Source organism: Scomber scombrus, chromosome 7 (assembly GCF_963691925.1).
Source record: "Scomber scombrus chromosome 7, fScoSco1.1, whole genome shotgun sequence".
In the NCBI taxonomy this organism is placed as follows: domain Eukaryota; kingdom Metazoa; phylum Chordata; class Actinopteri; order Scombriformes; family Scombridae; genus Scomber; species Scomber scombrus.
In genome coordinates this window covers 3,597,730-3,622,125 of record NC_084976.1, presented here as the reverse complement: position 1 = coordinate 3,622,125, position 24,396 = coordinate 3,597,730, and the positions used below count along the sequence as shown (strand labels likewise).

General features: G+C 38.7%; 1 protein-coding gene across 2 annotated transcripts in view; it reads right to left on the bottom strand.

Annotated features, from left to right (window-relative positions):
* Window positions 1–23,383, bottom strand: part of cdk14 (cyclin dependent kinase 14) — a 157,088-nt gene extending 133,705 nt beyond the window's left edge. Inside the window, exons 1-2 of one of the 2 annotated variants that reach the window (XM_062422563.1) lie at window positions 23,264–23,383; window positions 13,966–13,997 (exon numbers count right to left, since the gene is read on the bottom strand). In XM_062422563.1, the coding sequence (XP_062278547.1) occupies window positions 13,966–13,997; window positions 23,264–23,357 (126 nt within the window). In that variant the 5' untranslated portion in view covers window positions 23,358–23,383. The remainder of the gene's footprint in view (window positions 1–13,965; window positions 13,998–23,263) is intronic. The other variant, XM_062422564.1, reaches the window with a different exon arrangement.
* Window positions 23,384–24,396: the final 1,013 nt, after the last annotated feature.

Sequence of the window (24,396 nt, the reverse complement as noted above, 5' to 3'; positions counted from 1 at the left end):
TGACACTTAGTATACAGTGCGGCATCAGTGGTAGGCAGGTCTGAAAATAACAGGATTTGAAGATTATAAGAAAGGTTTTTTGTACCTTTCAAAGAGCACAGAGACAGATCCACATGAAAAAAATAATTGCAACTGATGATGATTTTCACTATCAATTAATCATTTGATTAACCATTTGCTATATAAAATATCGACTATCCTCCATATCCTTGACTATCTTATAAATATAGAAAAAAGTCATAAATGCTCATCACAAGTTCCAAAAGCTTCAGCTAACAACTTCAACTTGCTTGTATCGTCTGAAACTGTAAAACTGAAAGGTTTGTTTTTTAATCACATAGGACAAAGCAAAATTGAGAATCTGCAAACTCAACTGAAAAATGACTAAACATTCTGTCAATGAATTAATAGATTAGAGACATCTTGTATCAGCTCTAGATGCTACAATACATTTCTTATCTGTTGAATTTCTTTCGCTGAGTGGTATTGATGGAATGTGCCCACCTGATATCACCGTTTATTTGTTAGAATATTGCAGCTGGCGGCACAGCACACTCATCATGTTGCTCTGATGAAAGCAAGAAAGTGCACACCTCTGCAGAAAAGAACGCTCGTGCACAATCATTTGCATATCAAATGACCCCGTATGGGGGTCCCACCCCAAAGGTTGACAAATGCTGATTGAGAGGTTTTGGAGAACTGAGACTATGTATTATCATGGCAGTACTAGCAGCTTATTGTTCAGTCCAAAAAATACCATAATAAACCTCCTGCATGTCAGCTGAACCTGGTAGCAACACATATAGACAGAACATACAACCCACACACTGATGCTGCCTGCCTGATTCAGATGCAGGCACCCAGGGGAGCCCCTACACAGCTTACTGCAACAATATTACGGTATGTTATATTGAGTACAGACCAGTTTAGTTTATTGGATATGCAAGCTGACTGCTGATTCTCAACGCAAGTGCACTGCGACACTTAAAATACATTTTAAATCGGTATAAATGCCACAAGTGATCACATATCCTACACACTGACTATTAGATATTCAACACTTGGCTACATTCAGGTGATCACGACCGCTAAGCAAGTGCTAGAGTCGAAGGTGGCTGCTGACAGTACAGAGGTCCCTCAGGCCTGCTGGATGATACATTCTCCTGTGAGATAATGCTGCTACGATCAATCAGACCCTCATCGTCTCTCCATAGGTCTCATGGAGGAGAGCCAGGAACGATATAGAGGCTGGCAACGGGATCTAGCACCCAGCTACGACAGCAATATACTGACAACGAAGTCAAGCCTCAGTGTGTTTTTATATGTAACAGAATTAAAAAATCAGTCCAGTATTTAAGCGTTATAAGCTTCAAGAATCAGACATGGGGCAAACATTTCCTTCTGTCGTCACTGTTCCTCTCTGACCAAGTCGAGACTAATCTCATTCCGGCTCAGTACTTAGGCATCTTTTTTTCTACTACCGCTGATTTTTTTTTTTTGACTGATAGCGTGTAAAGAGGATTATATTAGAAGCTCAGTGAGAGGAAATGTGTGAATTCCTGGCTGTGATTACTGCCAGACATTTTTTTTTTTGAGAGCAATATGCTAGTCAGAGTGCAACCTCATACAATCACATTTCCCAGGAGTATATACGGAAAAAAGAGTGGGGGAAAAAAAAAGAAGACGTCAAGTGTTTTGTGTTTCTGCTGCAGGAGCTAATTTCTCTCACTGTAACACATGCACTGCGGCTTGTTCTTATCGATAGCTATAGTTAGAAGACTGACGTTGTGCCACCGGCTGGAAATGTTGTGTCTGAGATATGACAGTGACAATGAGTGTCTGACAATAGCTATCTGATATGCATTGTGTCCGCAATTACAGACTGTGCAACTGTCTGTCTGTCCTTCACAAGATACAAAGTGTGATACGTCTGGTGCTGGCGGTGATTGAGGATGAACGTCGCAGTCAATGGAAGTCCTTCACAATGTTATCACATCAAAGGACTTTTGTTCGATAGGTGTTCCTGAGACCTTTTTAGTATGCTGGCACACATTTAACATTCAACTAATACCTGCTTATTTTTTGACTAAATCTATGGGCTATATTTAAAGATAGTTTATATTTATTTTCATACCTGGGAAAGCCTCTGAAATAGCATTTATTCCATGACACAAAACACTGGATACACATGCTGATCATATTAGCACGGTATATATCCATTCATGCTTGTATGAAGAGTGTTCACCCATTAACAGCTTCTCAGACAACCAGTGGATACAAATATGTAATCAATTAAACCATGTCCATCATATAAGAGACAGATCAGGCTATATGACATTCATAATTTGTCACACAGTCTCTGCTATGGCAATGAAATCAATTGTTACCTGAACAAAAACTGAAGGATTCAGTTGACTATGATGTCCACCAGTGAAAAGCAGCAAATCCTCAGACAAGTTTTAACCAACAAAGGTTTGCTATTTTTAGCCAAGCCACCATAAGGGTAGAGCGTTAGGGATGGTGATATCTGTCACCACTTTGATCCAGACTGTAACATTGAATAGATTGCCATAAAACATGAACAGACATTCATGGTTTCAGTTTCCCCTGACTTTCCCTCCAGCACTATATTTGGTACAAATTCAAATGTTTCTAATATGATTTATGACCAAATATCTGGAAAAAGAATGACATTCCTATCAGCCTCATCTGCACTTCATGTTTAAATGTTAGCAGCTAATCATCAGCATGTTAATATTGTCATTGTGGGCATTTCAAAATGCTGATTTTAGCTTGAATGTTTTATAAGCATGCTGTACACAAAATGACATGAAAATTGTAATTGAGATGTGCTTTATATGTGTTCTATGTTTAAAGGCCTTTTTAAAATGCTATCCCAGTCTCTCAATTCCCAGTGCAGAGATTAAACTCATTGTTAAAACCAATACAAAGGTTTAACCTTACAATGACCTTCTTTTGTGTGAAAGTCATTGCTAAATCCTTGGCTTTAATCTCTATCATTATGCTGTTACTACGTCTGATCTCTTATTGTGATTCCTTGTGACCTGTGACCCTAAATCTTTTCTGGAGGATGCAGCTGAAAGACTTGAGCTGAAGGATTGATAACGTTGGATTATACGTCCAGGGGGAAGACGGAAAGGTGGTGACACAGAATAGTAACATTCTACAAGGAAAGTCAACGGATCCAAGTCGTAGGCCACAAACGCTGTTATCACAAATGCAGACTCTAATCAAAGCCACAGTGTGCTCCACGCTGCAGGTTGAATTGCCTCCAACCCAACTCCAACCATCTCACTCTTTCATCAAGGTCCTTTTATCTCTGCCGATTCACAGCTTGATAGGTCCTGATGCTTCTTCTCCTCCCCGCTCGTCTCTCACGCTCGCTAGCTCGACGCTTCATTGAATTCATGTCAAGGTTTACATCCACAACCATGTAGGACATGAAAGCCAATGGATGTTCAGAACGATAACCAGAGAGCTCTTTAATCAACGGCCTTTTTTGTTGTCATTTCGGGGAACGTTATCAACACGCCGCATTGATTGGAGTTTTCTAAGCTGTCAAAATAAGCATTGGTAATTGAACTTCAACCAGAAAAAAAATCAATTGAAAGTGACTCTGCCTTTGCTGTTTTGCCCTCTGTGCATGCTAATTTTCTATTGGGAAATACTTCAACCAATAGTCAGCCATGTTTCTGACCTTGTTCTAGGAGGAGGACTGATGTGGTAAACCAAACAGATGTGTTAATATAGATATACATGTTCCCCAGCACCATAAACAGACAGTATAGCTTATGAAAAGAGACAGAGCAGATGCTGACGCTGTTCCGACATTCATCAGGGCTTAATGGTCTGAGAGAGATGTTTAATAAATGTTATCAAAACTGTCATCCACCATGTGGTGAGGCAGGAAAACACGTCAAAAACATTTCAGCCATTTTGTCCGCTCAGTCTTCTTCATCTTCCATCTTCAGATCAGCTCTGGATGAGAGTGGGAGGTTGGACAGAAATGGATAATTCTATAATCTGTTTGCGTGTTCCTTGCGGACCCAAGAGAGCATCCGCTTTCAAGTATTACCGCCTACTGCCACAGGACTAAAGAGTTACGAAGTGGGAGTAGTTGTTTCAGGTATCCAGGGTTCAAGGAAGTTTTCTGCAGAGTCCATGTTATGTTTAATGATCTTTCCTTTTCACATCGAGACTCTCCCAGTCTGAAGTCTAAAGCCACTAAAAATGTGATTATGTATCCACATGAAAGTTCCAGGTTAATTCTAGAAGGGGAAAATCACCTTCTTAAATCTCACATACCACCAACATTATTGTTGGTACAAACAATAATGGTGTTCCCACTTCCAGTTTTACATTCAAATACAGCAGCTAATTATCTAATATACAGCAAAATTGATTAGTTAGTTAGTTACTTAGTTTCCTGTCTTATCGTCTTTCCCTGTTGGACATGTTTCTAGCGATCTCTCCACGTTTGGTGATTTCAAGAACAATGTTGGGGAGTACGGTGTTATCACGACCGACTCAACCGATATCCAGAGCTACACATATGAAAACAAAGTTGCAATAAATCATAGCTAAATTACCCAGAAGACTTGTGTTTCTATGATGACGACCTTTGAAGATATATTCATGAAGAAAGTATGAAACAGGAATATACAGTGGTAAAAAACTCCAGAAATCATTAACTCCTCTTGCTTCCCAACTCTATAGCAACTTTCTTGTATTGACCAGTCGACCCATTGGCTCAATACGAAAGCAAATCTTAAGTGAAGCAACAGTTTCAGTCAATATTGGTCCAAGGACACCCACACCTCGATTTTATTTCTTAATTTCTGTAATCGCTTGAAAGTCGTAGCAACAAATTTAACCCATGCTGATGACAATACAGCAACACACTCTAAATACAAATAGTTCTATGTTGTAAAGGCAGTTCACTAGGTACATGGGAGATCTTTGACTTTGGAATTTCAAGGTTTCAACTGATGTATCAGTCAAAAATAAGCTTTTCATGTAATGCAGTGTCTTAAATAGGCTGTTAAATTGTATGAAATGATAATTCAAGGTAGTAAAATATGAAAAATGGACAAGGTTGAATTCGTTCGGGTCTAGTTTAATCCTACTTTGAATGCAGATGGAACATTATAATTCCTGGCTCACACCTAGCAACCCATGTGTGTAGTAAGAATCCCGACATGAAAGCAATGATTTTCTTTTTGTTCTTATTGAAAAAACCCCACAGAGTTCACAATGATTTACAATCCCTGGGACTAACGACAGCGTTTTGCTCTCAATAGATTCTCCAAGGACTTCCAGTAATTAAGTAACACATTCATTGCATTAATTTTTGATTCTGACACCAAACACATGAAATTATTCAGCTCCAATTGGACTGAGAAGAGATAATGAAGTTTGAGTATGACAAAGACAGAATGGAGAGCGACAAAGAGTCAGGGGGAAAAAATGGAGAGTGCCAAAGAAAAAGAACAAAGACTCAAAGCTTGCTAATGAGAAAATCATTACTTCAGTAACAATCATCTTCTGTCAACTAATCAAAAACCTCTAACAAAACCTGACAGTTTGGTTAAATTGAATGTTATTGACTATTTGTCTGACAGCATATTGTTTAATGACAATAAAATCGCACAGCAACACACACACAAAGATATGCACAGAGGCTACCCTCAATAATCAAACACCTCCACTGGCTCTTTCTGTCGACTAAAGCACTTTTGCCAGAGATTCAGATTAAGCCAGTCAGGTTTCAGTATCTGTTTCCATTAGAGGTTGAGGCAGACGAGGGGAGAGAAGGGCAAAGGGGCAGAGACTCAGGATGTTCTCAAATCTTTCATCCACTTGCAACGACTCACATGGGTGCAAAGACTTCCTTCCTTGGTCAGAGATTTGGGGGCAGAACAGTGTTTTCTCCTGGGATAGAGCTTATGGAACACTGACACCTTATATCCACATTATTCTGACAAGCTGCTTCTTCTGGCAGAGACCAGTGGATTTGTCTCTAATAATCAAAGGCAAACATGGCGCAGTGTTATTACTGTGCCACAAAACCTCTCAGGAGGAGGGGGAGGTGGATGTGGGTGGATGGGCATTTTAAACATCTAATATGACATCTGAAATGTAGTTATATTCCCTTCCTCTTTTTGCCTAAACCTTTCTTACCTAACTTTACTAGAATACTTTGATATGTTGGGAAATGTACTTGTTTGCTTGCATAAATTTAAAAAAGAGGATTTCTGACATCTGCGTTTAAGTGTTCACGGACAAATTTTACCGGTCTATTTTAACTGTTCTTATATTAACAATTAATAAAACAATGTGTCAAACAACATGGTCCAGCGCCTCGCTGACCGAAAATCACCCAATCAGTCAACTCGTCATTCGTAAAATGAGAGGAAGGCGCAAATAAAGCTTTACATATGGGGTCTGTGAGAAGATATGATACACAGTTTAGTCTGGAAGAAGTAGTTCACATGGAGGGCTTATGTGTGTGGATGAGTGGGTGTGTGTATGGGTTTTTTTTATGTAATGGTTGAACAGAGTTAAGTTTTACCCATTCACTTCCTATGGCGGTCAGTTTTGACCGGGAACACCACAAGTGTAACGATGTTTACAAAACCACTCGATATTCAATTAAAGTGGTGATCAGCAATTCTAGTGTGGAGGAAATCATGAGGCCTTGGGTCAACCACAGGAAAAACACAATATGTATGATTTATTAAAGTTTTAAATGGGTCAAATTCATCCAGAACACTGGAGGAAGGTTAAGTATGAAGGCAGATTCAGAAAACAATTAGCTCAGCCTAACCCAGCATAAAGCCTGGCAGCAGTGAGTATGAACTAGCCTGACTCATTCCATAGTTCAAAAATATGTCTAGCAACACCTCTCAAGTTCACCAGTAATTCATTAATGTCCACACTGAAAGTTAATTTAGAGTTTGACTCTAACTCCATTTCTTTCTCTATCTTTCTCTATAGCTTATATTCAACTGCATTTCAAAATATGACTTTAAAATTGAAAATCAATGCATTTAAAAATGTATGCTTAAATATTTTATAGTTCTGTAGGTCAAATCAATATTTTATAAGCAATATTTAATGTCAACCCCTTTAATGATGCAATTGTACAGCAATGTAATCTATCACCAACAGTCCCTAACAGCTCTTAGCTTGGTGACAGCTCCTTATCAGGGAGTTGACACCTCTCTTGCCTTTCTTCACGGCCTTAGACACAACTTGTTTCTTTTTGTAGAGTAACACATCTGCTCCAACATTTAGCTGATGACCTGACAAGTTGTCCAGACTCCCACCATCTCCTCATCTCCACTGTCCTCTGTCACCACCCACCATAAAAAATGTCTGCCCTCTCAACTGATGTTACCAATTCAATCACCTCCTGAACAGTGAATGGTTTTAGACTCAGTCAGGTTTCGACAATAGCTCCTCTTCCTCTGAGCCTGCCAGCAAGACTGACAGTGGCCAACTGCAACAAACCACATATGTGAATAAAAATACACCTGCATTTCAAAGACCAAACACCAAAGATGTAAACAAGCGTCTGGCTTTGGGCTTTATTCTCCCCTCCTCTGTGTGTGTGTGTGTGTGTGGTAGTCGCTGAGACACCTCATTAGTTAGTCAGAATGCAGCTATACCTATAAACCCTATATAAATGCATGTAAACTGACACTCATGGAGCTACATTTCTCATCATTTCTCCTTAAAAGCACTTTGGAAAATCTTCTTTATAATTTATTCTTACTTGAGTCTATCTGGTGATTAAGAGCGCATATTTTTTTTGAACATGTGATCATGATGCCATGATGATTTTTATAAGTGGTTCTGTGAAAAATTGTAAAAAGAGTAACCCCATGTGACTAATGTCTAAATATAGTGAGATACAGAAATGGCTGTATCTCAAAAAATATATATATCAGAAGTTTTATCAAATGTTTGGTACCATTTGATTCAGGTCAACTTCAATTTCAGTAGCGTGCTTTGATTCAGTGTAAATCTGATATCCAGCATGTCAAATGGTAAATTGATGTATTTATTTTTGTCATAAAATCATTAAAGCGTGTGAAATCAAAATGTTTGATTCTGTCATGTGTAGCCACATGTCACAATTTTGTGTTTCCACCACTAACAGAAATAATTCTGACACTTTTCCTTAACATACTAAATACAGTCATTAGTCAATAATGGGTTAACAAGTTGTATCACGTTTGTTTAATCGTACACAAATAGGAATGTTAGAACTGCAATTTGAGGTTTTATGGGGATTTGCTGTCTGGTCGTCACCCTGAGGTGCTAGACAACCAATCAGGGGCGCTGCTTAAGTGATGGGTGACTGTATAAACAACATGAAGCCTGTAACTCCCTCTAAAAACACTCATTAACGTTTTTACATTTCTGCTTGGGTACAGATCAAACATTTGAGGTACTACATGGTCATTTCAAAGTATAGTTTTCCAGACTTTAGACAAAGCCAGTCTCGCAGACAAAGTAAGGCGGCGTTAATCTTCTCATCTACATCTCGGCAAGAAAGAAAATACGTGTGATCCCCTAATTGTTGAGCTATTTCTTTTACCACAGCAGTGAGAAAACATTAAAATTGATCACTTTTGTAACAGATATCCATTTTGGAAGACGTTAAAGAACAATGCTGCCCTGATGAAAAGGTCTGTCATGATAACTACTTTTGTTGGACGATATATTGTCTCAGAAATAATCACTATAAACGATATTATAGTCATTTGAAGATCATTTTATACCACTGATATAATGATAATATAATAGCATAATAACGCAAGGGGGGCGAGGGGTGGGATTGGAGAGTGGGAGCTACGCTTATGTAAAAACACAGACTGTCATTATAGCATATAAATAGATTAAGTTCCATCAAATGTAACGTCACAAAGCCAATAAACGCATATTTCTTTTTTTGTGTCATGACATCAAAGCTATGCAAGAAAAACAGGAGAAATTCTGCTTCTCCTGGTGTGTGAATGTAGGCTCAGTCTAACCAGCCATCTCTATGGTTTAAACAGACACATAGTTTCCTATTCACTATGATAGATGATAATCAGTTCAACAGACACATGGGGCAAACAAGCTCTCTGTCTTTGTCTGCCTTCTTAAGACACACAAAGGCAATGAATGCATGCATATACACAATCACAGGCTGCACATCTCTTGTAGACCATCATTCAGTTTCTTGCAAACATCATGTTGCAGGACAGGAAGGAGTCTTTTTTTCCCCTCTCAGATTCTTTACATTCTTCCTCAGCAGTGAGGCCCATTTATAGCAAATGACCCAAGCTAATTCCCATGGCATCGACTTCTAGAAATGGTCTGCTTCACGTTGTTTCACCGCAAAAGTCCCTCTCACTGAACAACAACAGAGGGCTATATCTTCTTATCAAAATAAATCTCACGGAACTATACAAACAGCCCCGTTGCCCAATATAAGTGACGTCCATGATATCTGAGCTCTCACGTGTCTGTGCCAACAAAAATAACGACTTCTCCAAAGTCCTCAATGGGAAAATCTTACAGTGCAGCATTCCTCATTGCCCCTATCCACACCACAGCACCACACTACAGCTGAGGCTGCAGTATGAGAGCACGCTGTTCTCTTCCAGCTATGGTGGATATGGGACACGTGAATGCCGATGGAGCTAAAGGAGTCCTGAAGTGCGGGACATGAAGATGAGACTTGGATGTTATAGACCACACAAAAAACGTATTCACTTCAACGTTGCTAATGTCAGATTTATTGATGCTGATACTCCTTATCATCATATTGTCAGGATTGCCTTTTTTTCCCGGTCATGTTGTTTTAATGTTATTTTGCGCTGTTTGTGGAACATATTCAATGCATTTGTGATACTGTGCAATTTAATGCACGGTAATAGCTGGTTGGACATGCCTTAGACTTTTGCTCCTGTGTTTTTGGTTTTGGAAATGCAATAAAAAAGAAACTACCCCTCATACTTTTTTTTTTGAGTATCTTGTGGCTCTTACTAAAGCCCCATGCACAACCCTTGTGGACATGTGGACAAATCCAAAGTTTGGCAGGTCTGCTGAGTGTAATTATTTGTGCATAGTAATGATTTAGACATGGGTGAAAAAAAATCCATTCACATATACATTGCTATTCTGATCTCCTTTGATTTTGAATTGATATACAATTTCCAAAAAATGTTTTTTCTATGTTGTTAATGACATTATGTTGCCATTACAAAAAAGGGGGAACACAACCTCAATGATGGTGTAGCAATGGCCAGATCAATGATGGCAGAAATGATGGTGTCATATTTCTGTGGAGCTAGACACAGAAATATGACACCATCTTTTCTGCCATCATTTAGGGGCCCCTTTCTGCTCATTGGTCCTTGGACACTTGCCCTGATAACCCGTATGGCAGATCCGGCCATGGCTACACCATGGAAATTTTGGAAATTGTGAATCAATTCAAAATCAAAGGAGATCATAATACCGAATTTCTATGTTTCTATAATTTCTAGGCTTGACCCACTCTTTTGTTGACAGTTATCGTCGCTTTCGGAAACCTAGTATATCCAAATGAAATATAGAGTTACAAGGTTTCCCCCTCCAAGCAGCGTTATCCAATCGGAATAAAAGTTGGTAAAGTTGTTTCCAAGAAAATTAAGTCTCACAATTGACTATTTTATTTGTCAATTTGATAGCTAGACAATGGATGATTGGTTAGCAGGCCACATTGTACTGTTGTTACTTTGTATCAATTGTGTGTGTAGGAAAATTATCAACTAGCATAAGCTTCAGTGCCCAGGGGCCCTTGGGGGTACTAATCCAGCCTTGGGTGTAGCATCTGGACAGTATACAGCTCACACATCTTGTAGTTTATCTTTACAAAAAAGACAAGCATTTGGCCACATTTTAGATAAGCTTTGCAGGCCAAAGCAGAGAGACAGCTCTCCACTGCTGAGGATACAATGTTATATATATAACACAGCAGAACGCTCCACAAAAAGCATTTAACCAGTAAATGATACTTTCATTTCATTAGTCTCATACAGGCAGAAGACTGTATGATGCTTCCCAATTACTGCAGTTAACTTTTCCAAATCAAAAAGCTCCAGACATTACATTGTTCTCTGCTTTTTACTGCCAGACAATGACCTTCATCATGACCATTTATCTTTATCAACACAGTACACTGGAACAAGAGACTTAATATAGCGCCTCCCTTCTTTTTATTCAGTCAAGAATAATCTTGATTTAGCATTGAATCGTGACACCAACAATCTGAATAGTGGACAGTGATTGGGAGAGGTGTTTAACAAATTGCCACGACAATAGAGAATGGATGAGATCAACTTAGCCTGTTGCTGCAAGTCAACATGAAGAAATAATAACTCTTAAATGGCCATATTTCTTAGATTAACATGAAAAGGTCTAGTGCAACTGCTACCACATTGACTGAACATGAAATAAATGGGACAGATATCTCACCCACTCATGAAACAAACAAGAAAATGGCTCACATGAATAATGACATATGATAAAGAGGCTGGAAATGAAGTCTGATTATCAGAGTAGCAATGAATGTTTTGCCCTCATATGACTCTTGAAGAACAGCTCTGGATCTTAGCAGGTCTATCCGACAGATTGAATAAAGGAATCTAACGAACCAACCGCAGCAGCAACTTGTCTGCAACATCAAAACAAAGCATTCTGGTGGCTTATCACTTATTCATTAAGCAATGCTACAATCCTCTTGCAGACAATACCTTGGAAAGGTTCCAAAAGCTCCGAAACCATGCGGTTGACTTCCAACAAGGATGAAGAGCTTTAGATAGCCAGCTGCAGTTAGGTTCAGGTTTAGCATTTACTGAACAGTAAAGACTGTTATTTTACCTCAAAAAGAGCAACCAAGCAGGATTTCCTTATTAATACAAACAAAGTAACCCAGTGCTTTGAGATCTATTGACTGCCTCATCAACCAGCTGCGTACAGCAAACTGAGACAGCATGTAAGAGACATTGATACGTTATACAGGCCTGCAAACTATTACCATCATTCCCGGGACAATAAAAATGACATACAAATTAAAAACTAATGAGCTTGTGGCAACATGTAATAAAGCTTACCACAAAGGGGGGGCTTGGTTTAAACAGCTAAGCTTCTAGAGCTGGGCAACATGACAACATATGCCTTTAGCGTACATTTATAACAAGGTCCCATAGTTTTTTGGTTGTATTTAATATTTCTATTGCAATGACCACTTTAAAGAAATACTGGCTTTTTATATGATTTTTTGCGTCATTGTGGTGAAGTGCCTTGTCTTGTCAAATATTGAATTTACTTGATAGTTTCTCAATTGATTTTCCAGATTGAGGCATAGTGGCCACTCAAGCCTTATGAAATATTTATTTAGTCCTCATGTAAAACATGTAAAATGTGTCTGAACCTACAGTATTAGAGCTGCAAATTTGACTCCACATCTCCTTGCACACTGACGTTGCAGTAATCTGATCTGATAAAAAACAGTTGGGCAAATGACTAAAGGTGTTGCTTGAAGAATCGCCCGACTCTACACTACATTGGTGTTTGGTTCAGCCTGGTTTCCAGCAGCAGCAAGCAGCTGTTTTCAGTGAAAAATCTTTGATTAATCCATTTAACCCTACCTGTCCAGCACCAAACAGCAGGCATACAAAGTTAGCGATTAACTGGTGATCATAGCGCAACACTTAGCAACTAAATAGCCAGATATTTTCCCCAGTTAAGGAGTTAACTTAAGAATAAACAAAGCCGAAAAACAGATGTAATGTTGGTCTTAAATTCTTCTGTAGGCCAGAAACAGGACTACAAATTAAGCCTAATTTTGCTAAAAAGGCATCTAATGCTAGCACATTAGCCATAGCAACTTTGAAAGGCCACTATACCAAACGGGTGTGCAGTGCTGTGAAGTTCTGCCCCCAAGTGGCCAAACAAAAATGATTAAGACAGCTTTAAATCACAGTTGCCTTCTCTCAAATGTCGTATTCAATGTGTGTACTAGATAGGAACGCCATAAAATACACACAACTAGAATTTTAGCCACATTTCTGTCAGTTTGTATGCATAAATTCAACGCAACCCATTATGTGACCTAGAATACTAAAATGAGAGATTTCTTTTCAAACACATTATAGTAATGTTAAGTGGACCAGAGTAAAACTCCATTTTAAAAAAACAACTATTTAACATACCAATGATTTGTGATGTTTCATTTGTTAACTAGTCATTTACATTACATTTTAAATGAAACAAGTCCACATTTAACTAAAAAACATGCTAAATTAAACACTGGCCCCTAACATTACTTTATTTTTATTCATGTAGCTGCCTTAAACCAAACAATGTTTATTTTAAACTGTGTATTTTTTATAAAGGAGTTTGGTATGAGCTTTGTTAACTCAGAGGCCGTTCATTTGGGCCGTGCTTACAGCATGTTTAAGCCTAGATTCTATCACTTCTCTCATGGGGGATGTTTGGGCACAATGTTTGGAGACTGTTGTGGGACAGCTGTGAGGCAAAATCTGGAGCTCTGGGTATAGTCATGCAGAGAGAATCTGGTCGGTGCATTTGGTGGTGTCTCATTTGGCAGACCAGAGAAGTCTTATGAAGACGACCGACCCTGAGGGACGTCTCTAAGATGAGAGGGAAAACCACCATGCTCCACACATGAATATATTACACACCATATGCACTGAGTTACAGCAGGATTCACATCCAAAAAAAAAATCAGCTGCAATGCAGTCCGTCCTGACAACATCTGGCCAGCGAGACCTTGATGAATCATTTTAGTATAAAAATACAGCATATAACATTTTGGTATAGCCCTTAAAACTGGGCCAGTGATGTCACAAGCTCCCTTAAATTCACTTGTTTTTAACTTACCTCATCAAAGCCGCTGTCCTCTTTCTTGAAAGCTGCAAGAAGAAGAAAGGAAGAGAGAATCAGACACTGCCTCTATTGACATCTTTTTGAAGAGCGAACAAAATAAAAAAAAAGGTCTAACGGTAGAGATGATGCACGACAGCGCGGCACAGAACCCCGCCAGTGTGCCGAAATTTGTCAGGAATTCATTCTGTGCTCATTAAAGCAGTGAAGGTTAGGTTTAGTTTGAGTTGAAGAGGATTTGACTATTGCTGGTGATAACTCACTTTTCTCTCAGTGTTTCAACAGAGCAGAGCATCACGAGCAGAGAGGGAGATATTAGTGATGTATTCCACCCAAGTAGAAACATTTGTACACTTTTATGGGTAAAATGATTAATAAGTAAAAACTGGCATTTATAATCTCTCAGTATTTTGACACTCGGATCAAAATTGAGATGCTGAAATGGAATGTTATTCGACCTGGACAACAAAAACATCACAACCTCTTGTTCAGTCTAACATAGTGTTTCTGTAATGTTACATGCAGTTCAAGGATATAATATTTACAACATCATGCAGATGCATTGAATCTGCTTTTACTGAGATTCATGACATCACAGCCTTGACATATAGTGGTTGTGAAAAAAGCTTATTCATGAATGAGAAGCAGAGAAAGCTAGTAGCCTTGAGTGAAGAACATCTGATCACAAATATGTGCTCCCAAGTTCAAGAGTTCATCTTCATGCTGAAAATTGGTGCAAATGATTATGAAAAACAAGACTTTTTTTCTAAGTGTATGTTGTAATAAGACAGTGGTTGCACTTTGGTGGGTATGTGATGCTGACATTTGACAGGACAGATGAAAATACTGACTGTGTACTAACTAATGATGCTGTGACACAATGACTTTGTTTCCACCCAGACAGGTGATGAGGTATGGATAATGACACAAAAGCTCCTTATCTCAATTTATTGTGATCTGATGTCAGTATGCAAATTAGGCTGACTTAAACATGACCCAACTCAGGTCAATGGAAGTCATGTAGGATACTCTCAAAGGCAGTTCTGGGCTGTGTGAGCGGAAGGTCACATGTAGACAGGTAAGGACATTTGTAAGCCACTTTTCTGTAGCTGAGTTAACTGGGTTACAGATGTTGGTTACCCTGGTCTTGCACATCATAGCGGACCCATGAGAGTCTCCCTGTCTCCCTAAGCTTTGCTGCTGTATGGGCTCTACTTATTCTCACTTTATAGAGGAAGGGGCTGTCTGTAGCTTTTGATTGGTAGCTTTAGATAGCGGGAAGAAAACCAACTTAGGTGACCTTTAATCATGTTGGACAGCTTTAAAATGTCACATAGTGACATTGTTGCCAAATATGCCACATTCTTACAACATCTGGCAGCTGTTAATCTACTTTAGTGACTTAAAAAAGAGACTTGTTATAAATCTAGCAACTTTTTAGGCAGAACTAAGTGGAGACCTGAGTGGAGACTGTAGAAGAATTAAAGGTAAATAACTCTGTCCCCAACCATAATGACAGTCTGTGTTTTTACCCCACCCCCCCAGTGTAGCCCCACTCTCCAATCCCACCATTATTATACTATTATATTATCATTATATCAGTGGTATAAAATGATCTTCAAATGACAATAATATCGTGTATCGCGATTATTTCTGAGACAATATATCGTCCAACAAAAGTAGATATTGTGTCAGGTCTACTCATGTGGCTGTGACACACATTCAGTCGGTAAATCATGAGCCAGAAGGAAACGTGAATTACATAAAAAACTATGTCTCTATTACTTCTACTCAATATACAGTGACTTTATCCAGAGTCTAGATCCTCTGACACTTCCACAATCAAGTTCCACAATCAGCCTTCATAAACCTTCCTTCCTTGAGATTAGAGGTAGATTTAGATGCAGATTGACGATAAGATATCACATTGAAATATAATTATAAGTAATAAAGGTAGAGTTTAATTTGACTGCATTTTTTTTTAAACTTTAATTTCCTAACATCTTGAACATGTGTTATGTTATGATGTACATTTTTCAAGCAGGCTTGAACTACTTTCTATTAAAAATAGTTGCACTGTACAGATGTCATTTCCATCTGGCAGAGAGTAGTTAACAGTGTGTGAGGCATTCAGATGTAAATGTATCATGCATGCATTAACACATAAATATGTGTTTTTCCTCATCCAGACAACATATCCAGATTCGGAGCAAATCAAGCGAGTTAACCAAGTGTGGATGGGTTATTTGAGCAGACGTGCATAGAGAGGTCACCTGGGAAGAACAGGACAGGGTCAAACAACACTAAAAACCAGTGGAGGGGGTTATGGCCAAATATAGGGAGCAAATAGAGCTTGAGGCCACGCTGAACACATTTAACTGAAATAGGATATTCCAAACCCACATGTCCATTAAATGTGGCTCCTAGCATTTTTCCCCCCCCAACATAAAAGGTGTGTTAAGATCTTCTACAAAATGACATTTTTCTTCATGAAATAGTCAGGGGGCAACTTTCAGATTTCATGAATGTATAAAATGTTGCATCCAGTGTTTTATTTTATGGAGAACTGAGTGTAAAAATTAGAATTGCAAAATATATCTCATGATTTCTGATTCCTTCCAGAAGCACAGTGAATAAAATGGCATTGAATTGTTATTTATGCATCTATAATGTCAATGCTTTATATTCCTCACATTGCAGTAAACAACACTGCATCCTGCTTGTTTGCGCCGCTTTGAGTCCTGAATGTCTCTCGTGGCACAACAAGCTTGCAGAGAGTATCAATAGGCTTTTTTTTTCTCATTTTCTTTTTTAGTAGTTAATTCCTCATGATCATTCTGTAGTCTATTGAGAGAGGCGTACAGATGGCTAAAAGACAGAGGGCTCTGGGGGGCAGCTTCCTCCTAAAATGACTTATTTATGTCAGAGTGAGTGTTTGGAAGCATTGTCAGCTCAGCCAGTGAGGCGTTAAACTGCTGCTTCCTTCTCCTCTGAGGGTCAGCGCACACACACACACACACACACACACACACACACACACACCACACACACACACACACACACACACACACACACACACACACACACACACACACACACACACACACACACACACACACACACACACACACACACACACACACACACACGCTCCCCAAAGACCGACCAGACACTCCAGACAACATCATCACAGCCGCAATCCACCCCTCAATACAATGGATTGCTCTGCAGGTGGACTGAGCTCCTGCACTGGCTGAAAAGTGAGATTTTGTGCACATTTTTTTATGATATGTTACCAAAAAAAATTTACTCGTCGTCTCCTTTGACAGAAGCGTCTGCAGCGGAGTGTAAATAGCACAGACATCAGCATGCAGAGAGAGTACAGACCACAGCCGGGGTTTCTGTTTTTTTTTTGTTCAATTCACAGAGATTGTTAATTAGCTGCAGCTGTGACAGTTGTCATTATAGCTGTCAAAAAAAATCAATGGCGGCTAACTAAAACTTTCACCTGCCACAGCTATTTATACCAGTAATAATGAATAATAATAAAGTATTTATAGAGCACCTTTCATACAAGGGATGTAGTTCAAAGTGCTTTACAAAGATATATAAATAAAAATACAACACAATAAAACAGCAAACAAAATAATAAAATAAGTCTATTTGTAAAAGTTTTTACAATTTTATAATTATTTTATTTATTTATATTTTTTTGATATTATTATTTTTACATTTTTGTAATAATTTTTTTAATAATTAAAAGGAATAGTTCAATATTTTAAGGGGGAAACTCTCTTATTTGCTCTGTTAGATGAGAAGATTGATACCAGATTTTGAAGGTTTTTTGACTTTGTTTTAAATGTTAAGAGTTTAAAATAAAAAGTTGGAAGAACTAGAAAAGTTCCTTACTTCATCCTACACCATCATCTAACATTGAATGTTTATTTTTGTTGTTTAGTTTGCTTTCATTTCTATTTTGCCACCTATGAATGTTATTTTGTTAATTTTAACACGTTCGACATCATTCAAATAAATGTTTTTGAAAAGGTTAAAGGTTATGTTTACTTAACTAATATCTGTCCTTTAAGTATGAAACCAAGCCAGGATACAATTAGCACAATCACTTAAGACACAGCGCTGTCTGGCTCTGTGCAAAGTTAAGAAAAAACATGTCTGCCTCTCAGTTAGACCTGCAATGAGGAGTCTATTCATTCATTTGTCAATCAGCAGAAAATGAATTCACAGTCATGAGTGAAAGTGTATTTTTACATTTAGGAGATTTCACATTGACATACTACATACAACTAAACCATGTAAAGATGTCCTGTTGATGCTTCAGAAGATTATGTATCAGTCAAAACATACAGATTTTTATAGAGGATAATTGTTCACTATAAATCTACTTTATACTGTATTTATTTCCAGAGTGCATACTAAAAAGAAAAGAATAGCACTGCTTTCTGAAAGAAAAGATAAGAGGGAGACATGGGGGGAAAAGAACCCATAACAGCTCATTACTGCTTCTGTTACTTTTCTCACTTGAAGAAATTTTGCCTTTTGATCAACGTTGTGAGGGAAACATTCAAAACTCCAAACCTGTCTCTCATACAGAGTTTATCCATGAGGGTGTTTTTCATTTACAGTTCAGCATCAGGGATACAGTGAGAGAGAAAATCCATCTGTAGTCATTAAACAAAATGTTTCATCTGCTGGATAGAGAGGAACCTTAATCTGTAACACATATTTTAGCTGACGTTAGAAGCATTTAACCTTTATCCTGCAGGAACGCTGTGCTCCACACCCTCACAGTAACAACAACATCTACGCTAATCTCATGTAAACATCTACATCCACACATGATTTTTTTTTTTTTTTCAGCTTCTGTTGTAATTTGACCGTGGCTCATAAATTAACATGCTGCTCCTGCACTGCTACATATGCTAATTAAAAATCCCTTTTTCACAACCATAAAATACAGCTTACATCTCTACTATGAAATTTCAAAATGTGTGATCACAGATTCACTCTGACCAGCCTTCATTTATAGTTTCCTTTCCAAAAACGCCGTTGAACCTGTTTACACTGAAACACAAGACTTATATTTTCAGATTCATACATTCTGAAAAATATAATGATGCAGTTATCGGGCTGCGGATCATTTTTTCTGTCATGATAACTACTTTTATTGGACGATATATTGTCTCAGAAATAATCGCGATAAACAATATTATCGTCCATGATGTTTTTAATTAGGTTATCGTACGATAAGTGGATAATGTCATTATTATGACCTGCTCCATACCGGATCTCTTCATAACGTAACTTTACTTGATGAATGTTGCCAGATGGGATTGACAGAAAGTAGTCCTGTCAAAGTCGAGAAACCACCGAATTATCAGAAAAGGAGCCAAGTTTAAAGTGTGGTATATAGAAGGGTTGTTACATTAAACGAAGGGTTTCAATCATCTGACTGAACAGAAGTGTTTTATCACAAAACTATGAAAGAATGATAATTGAAAAAAGTTTCAACTTGGTTGTAATAGACTGAAATGACATTTGGTTTTGATGGTCATTGATCACTGTGTGTCAATAGAGCTGACTGAACTCAGTGCAGTGCCAATTTTAATCTTCTCCAACAAGAGGAGGAGGGGGGGGGGGGGGGGGGTAATTTATTGAAATGTTGTCACTTTTTGCCCATGAAAACCTTCCAAACAGTACAAAGAGTTTATTATCACAAGACACCAATACCCAACCAATTCAATAATTGGTTAAAGGAGACAAACAGTAATTAAATTAGCTCAGTTGGGTGGATAACCTCCTAATCTGGCAACGCTGTGCTTCAGATGTCACACTTACACAAAATCAAGTATGCGTCTTACAAAGTCATGGTCTCTTCTGTTTTATCCCTCTGAGAAAACATATTGTCATACAGTACAAAGCTAATGTTAGCTCTGGAATGAGGACTGTGGATTTTGTCCTGCGTCGCTGCCCAGTGAGGACGTGAGGAACAATCACAGCATCCCGTTACTCTTTCAACACACATACGCCATTTGAGTGTTGCATCAAATGAGACTTGGGGGGTGAAAAAAAATCGGACACTATCAGTTTAATTACACTTAGTGCAGCAGCCGCGCTCTGATCTGCCGGCCGCTGAGCAGCCCTCTCGGAAGCAGTCGGGGGTTAATTGACTTGCTCAAGGGCACCTCGATGGCGGTAATGAGGAAGAGAGAGAGAGAGAGAGCTCTGTTAATTCTCTTCCCTGCGTAGATTCATCCTGCTGGTTCAGGGCAAGACTATCGCATCTTTCAAGGAAGCTAAGAAGAAACTATTTTTCATTTGTATCATTATGTTGCAATAATGCAATTCATCGTTTTTAATGAAGAAATCAGGTAGTGTAGAAACTTCTTGTTTGTTTACATCTATTGCACATCTGTCTGTGCTGGAACAATGATCCTACTCTGTTGCTCTTCTTCTATTTTTCCCCCATTAAGTGTTTTTTATGGAGTTTTTCCTGATTTGAATTGAGTCTAGGGACAGAAGATGTTGTATTATTGCCCCCTGATGCAAATGTGTGATATTGGGCTCTACAAGGAAAACTGATTTGACTTCAGGGATATCATGATAACTGCTTCTGATGGACGATATAATCACGATAAACGATATGATTGTCATTTGAAGATCATTTTATACCACTGATATAATGATAATATAGCCAATGTGACATGAATAGCCTCTTAGCTGCTAATGTGAAGTGTGGCGATACTGAGGTAAAAAAAAGATCAAGGTCATGTCCATGTATCATACGATAAGTCTATATATAGATGTGATGATGCTGATAATTATGTTATTGTTCCATAAGTTGATTAAAGCAATTTAAAACCATCTGGGGCTTCCTCTATGATCTTGAAAACACAACATGTCCTCACATTCACCTGACAGACTGACAGCTCTCTATTGGCTGAGCTCACGAGGACCAAACCGAACCCTGCGTCTTATTAAACAGGTTTGAAGCTATTCAAATGAAAATATTCACAATGCATTACGCCGCACGCTGCCGTAATTTGGACGTGCGACGCAGCTCTGCCCACACAGCGGCCTGGTTGGATCAACACTGTTACAAGGACATAAACAGAAGTGCTGAGGTTTTTTTTTAAGTATCCGTATAGAGCAGAGCAGAGCAGAGCAGAGAGAAAAGCCTGATCGATGCTCAGATGTGTTGATTTAGATGGGAGGAAAGATGGCCAATGGGAGATGAGCGTCAGCACAGCACACAAAAGTCAATGCCAATCTTTTTTTCTTTTTCTTTTCCTCCCTCAACATCGACCCAAAGTCACTTCTGTTCATTTCTCATCTTTTCTTATAGGCCACATCCTGCTATTCACTCTCCCTACACAAACTGCTTCAAAGGCCACTGAACCCTGTGAAGATCCCGGGGAAGGCGCTGTGTGTGTATGTGTGTGTGTGTGTGTGTGAAAGATGAAATGAGATATGATGGATACACCTTAACAACCAGTGATGTGATTGTATGTGTCACATAAGAGGCTTCTTCAGCAGCAGCATCCATTATAATACATTAAAAACTGAGTGAAAAGATGCAGCAACATATTGTTCAGGTTGTATCTGATTTCAGCTTATCACACTTCTCTTGGTATCAGCAAAGATATGTTTAGATCGGCAACAATCAGTCCATTAATCAATTAGTTGATTGACAGAATATTAATCAGCGGCTATTTTGCTAATCAAATGTTTTGTAAATTTCCATTAAAAAATGCTCAATATTCTCTGGTTTCAGGATTTGCTGATTTTCGTAAAATCTTTAACTTTGGGACAGCTGGTCGCACAAAACAAGCAAACAAGCAAACTGAAGACATGATAAAATAATCTACAGCTTCATCAATAATGAAAATAATTAACCTTAAATATGTTTAAGGTCATTTAGAAACAGTGTCACTATTTAGTTCATTTGTCAACCAGAAACAAATGAAAACTTTATTTAAACACTGTAAAATATGTTGGTCACAATAACTCAAATTTTAATGCTTAGCAAAAGTCATTATTTTGTATTTTATAAAATGAATGTATTGCAATATGCAGCATATCCTATACATGAGATAGGAACTGAATGAAGATGCATGATGATGATGATGATGATGACTACAACATGTACACCTATAATCATCCCAACCGATGGACCAACCATACTGACACATTAGTTGCTATCACAGATGTTTCAAATGAATTGATTTAGAAACATTGTCTCATTACACAATCAGTCCAGCAGAGAGCACTGACACGTTTTTAAACTGTAAAACTAAATTATATCATAAGCCAATTTTATTAATCAATTTAAAAAAAACAAAAACAACAATTACTCCATTAATTCATTAGCCAATCCACTAGTTGATTAACCAGCCACTGTTTTGATATTAGATTCATTTCTCGTGGGAAAGGTTCCAAACATTCTTACAAGTTTTTAGCTCCTCAAATGTGCAAATGCACTGTTCTCTTTGACTGATGTGACAGTAAACTGAATATTTTGAGGTTTTGGATTATTGTTCAAACACACAAAACAAAGACGGTGAAGGCGTCATCTGCTTTAAATGAATAATTGATACCAAATCATTCAGCAAGAAAATAATCAGCAGAGTAATTGTTCCTTGCAGCACTGACACAATATCAACCAATACCTTATAGTTATTACTGATATGGATAAATATTGATATATAGTATCATCCCCAACAATCCAGTAAGTTAGGTTAAGATTTGGTCTCCATGGTTTCACCTTCTTTACTGCATCTAATGAGTCAATATGAGCACAGAACACAGAAACCTGCTGTTATTTTCTTTAAGTTTCTTATTGAGCATTTATTGTGAGATCTACACCAGATTGGAAATGAAAGGGGAAATGGATGATTAATGATAATATTGACAATGCAAACCTAGAATAATCTGATGATGGTATTCATATTAAACTGAACTAGGCAGCAGATTCTCAGTCCATGTCTCTCCTTCTAAACTTGTCAGTGTTCACTCTGAGTAAGAAATCTGTACACTCACTAAAAGAGAAGTTTACAACATAAAAAATGAAATGTGCATGAAGCAGGTTTGTAGCTTTTCCATGGCTTCTAACCCACAACTGTGACCAGACATCACCTCAGTAAGAAGCAGCAGCCTGTACTGTTACTGCTGCTGCTGCTGCTGCTGCTGGAGACATTTCTCAACTCAGTTTTTTGTGCACAAAGGGCTGGAAAAATGGGTTGGAAAAAAATGAAAAAAAAGGCGTCCGGTTACTTACCAATACTCCTGAAACTCTCGGACAAAGTTCTTCTTAACTTTTTCATTTTGCCGATTTTCTCCGCGGGTTGGGAGGCTGGCATCAGGTCGCACATTGTTTTTCTTCTCCTCTCAGCGACTTTTGCAGCGGACTGTCAGCGGACTGTGTGGTTTAGAAGCGGGGGTGAAAGGAGGACCGGTGTTCAGTCAGCCCTGCGGGGGCTTCTTCAGCCCAGCTGCTGCGCGCTGGCAAACACAGGAAACAGAGCCTTAACGGCTTTCCCTTCTCTCATCAACTACTAACAACAAATGCCTTCTTGAGGATATTTTTTCCTCAAGAATGCAACAACATTTCCAAAGGCAGTAAAAGTCCTGGCTGAAGCAATAGCAGAGGCATCCACACTGGAGCACCGTGCGTAATCGGATGCGCCTTTTTACGCGTCTTTATTCTGGTTCAATCCTAAAAGACAAACACGAGATCTAGCTCTGACTTCTTTCCTTTTTTCCCCCCTCAGCGTCCCAGTCGCTCCCTGCTCCACCGCAATCTAGATGTCATTTTTGGGATTCTCTCTCTGGTTTCGACCCCGAAACCCCGCCCTGGATGCGGGGATTGGAGGACTCCTGGAGAGCACCCGCTTTTCTATTCGCCCTTCAGACTGCCAGTCACAGAGCAAGCACCGCCCCTGTAATGTGTTGCAGGAGGAGGAATATTTTTCATGGAGAGGAGAGAGGAGGAGGAGGACGAGGAGGACGAGGAGGAGGAGGAGGAGGAGAGGGGGCAGATTCTTGTCAGCCTCCTTGGTTGAGATTGCTGCCCTCTGTGAGACCCGGTCACTGTGCGCAGGCTGAGGTTACACCGCAAACATCAGCATTATTCCTGCTCTCACCTCTGAATATCACAGCTGATCATGTAGACTCAAAGTGCATCAAACAGCTGAGCCCAGATGTAATCTGCTGCGTCTTTATTATCACAATGGAGAGCAATTATCAAGCAAAATGAGCTGAAATCTCATCTCTGAGTTTGGTGGTGTGTTCACTTACCCCATTCCACTTCTTTTCTCAGGCTTTGGGAGGATATATTTAGGTATTAAACTTACTTGAAATCATCACTATGACACCTCAGCATAATTTTTTGTTATTTTCTAATAATGCACA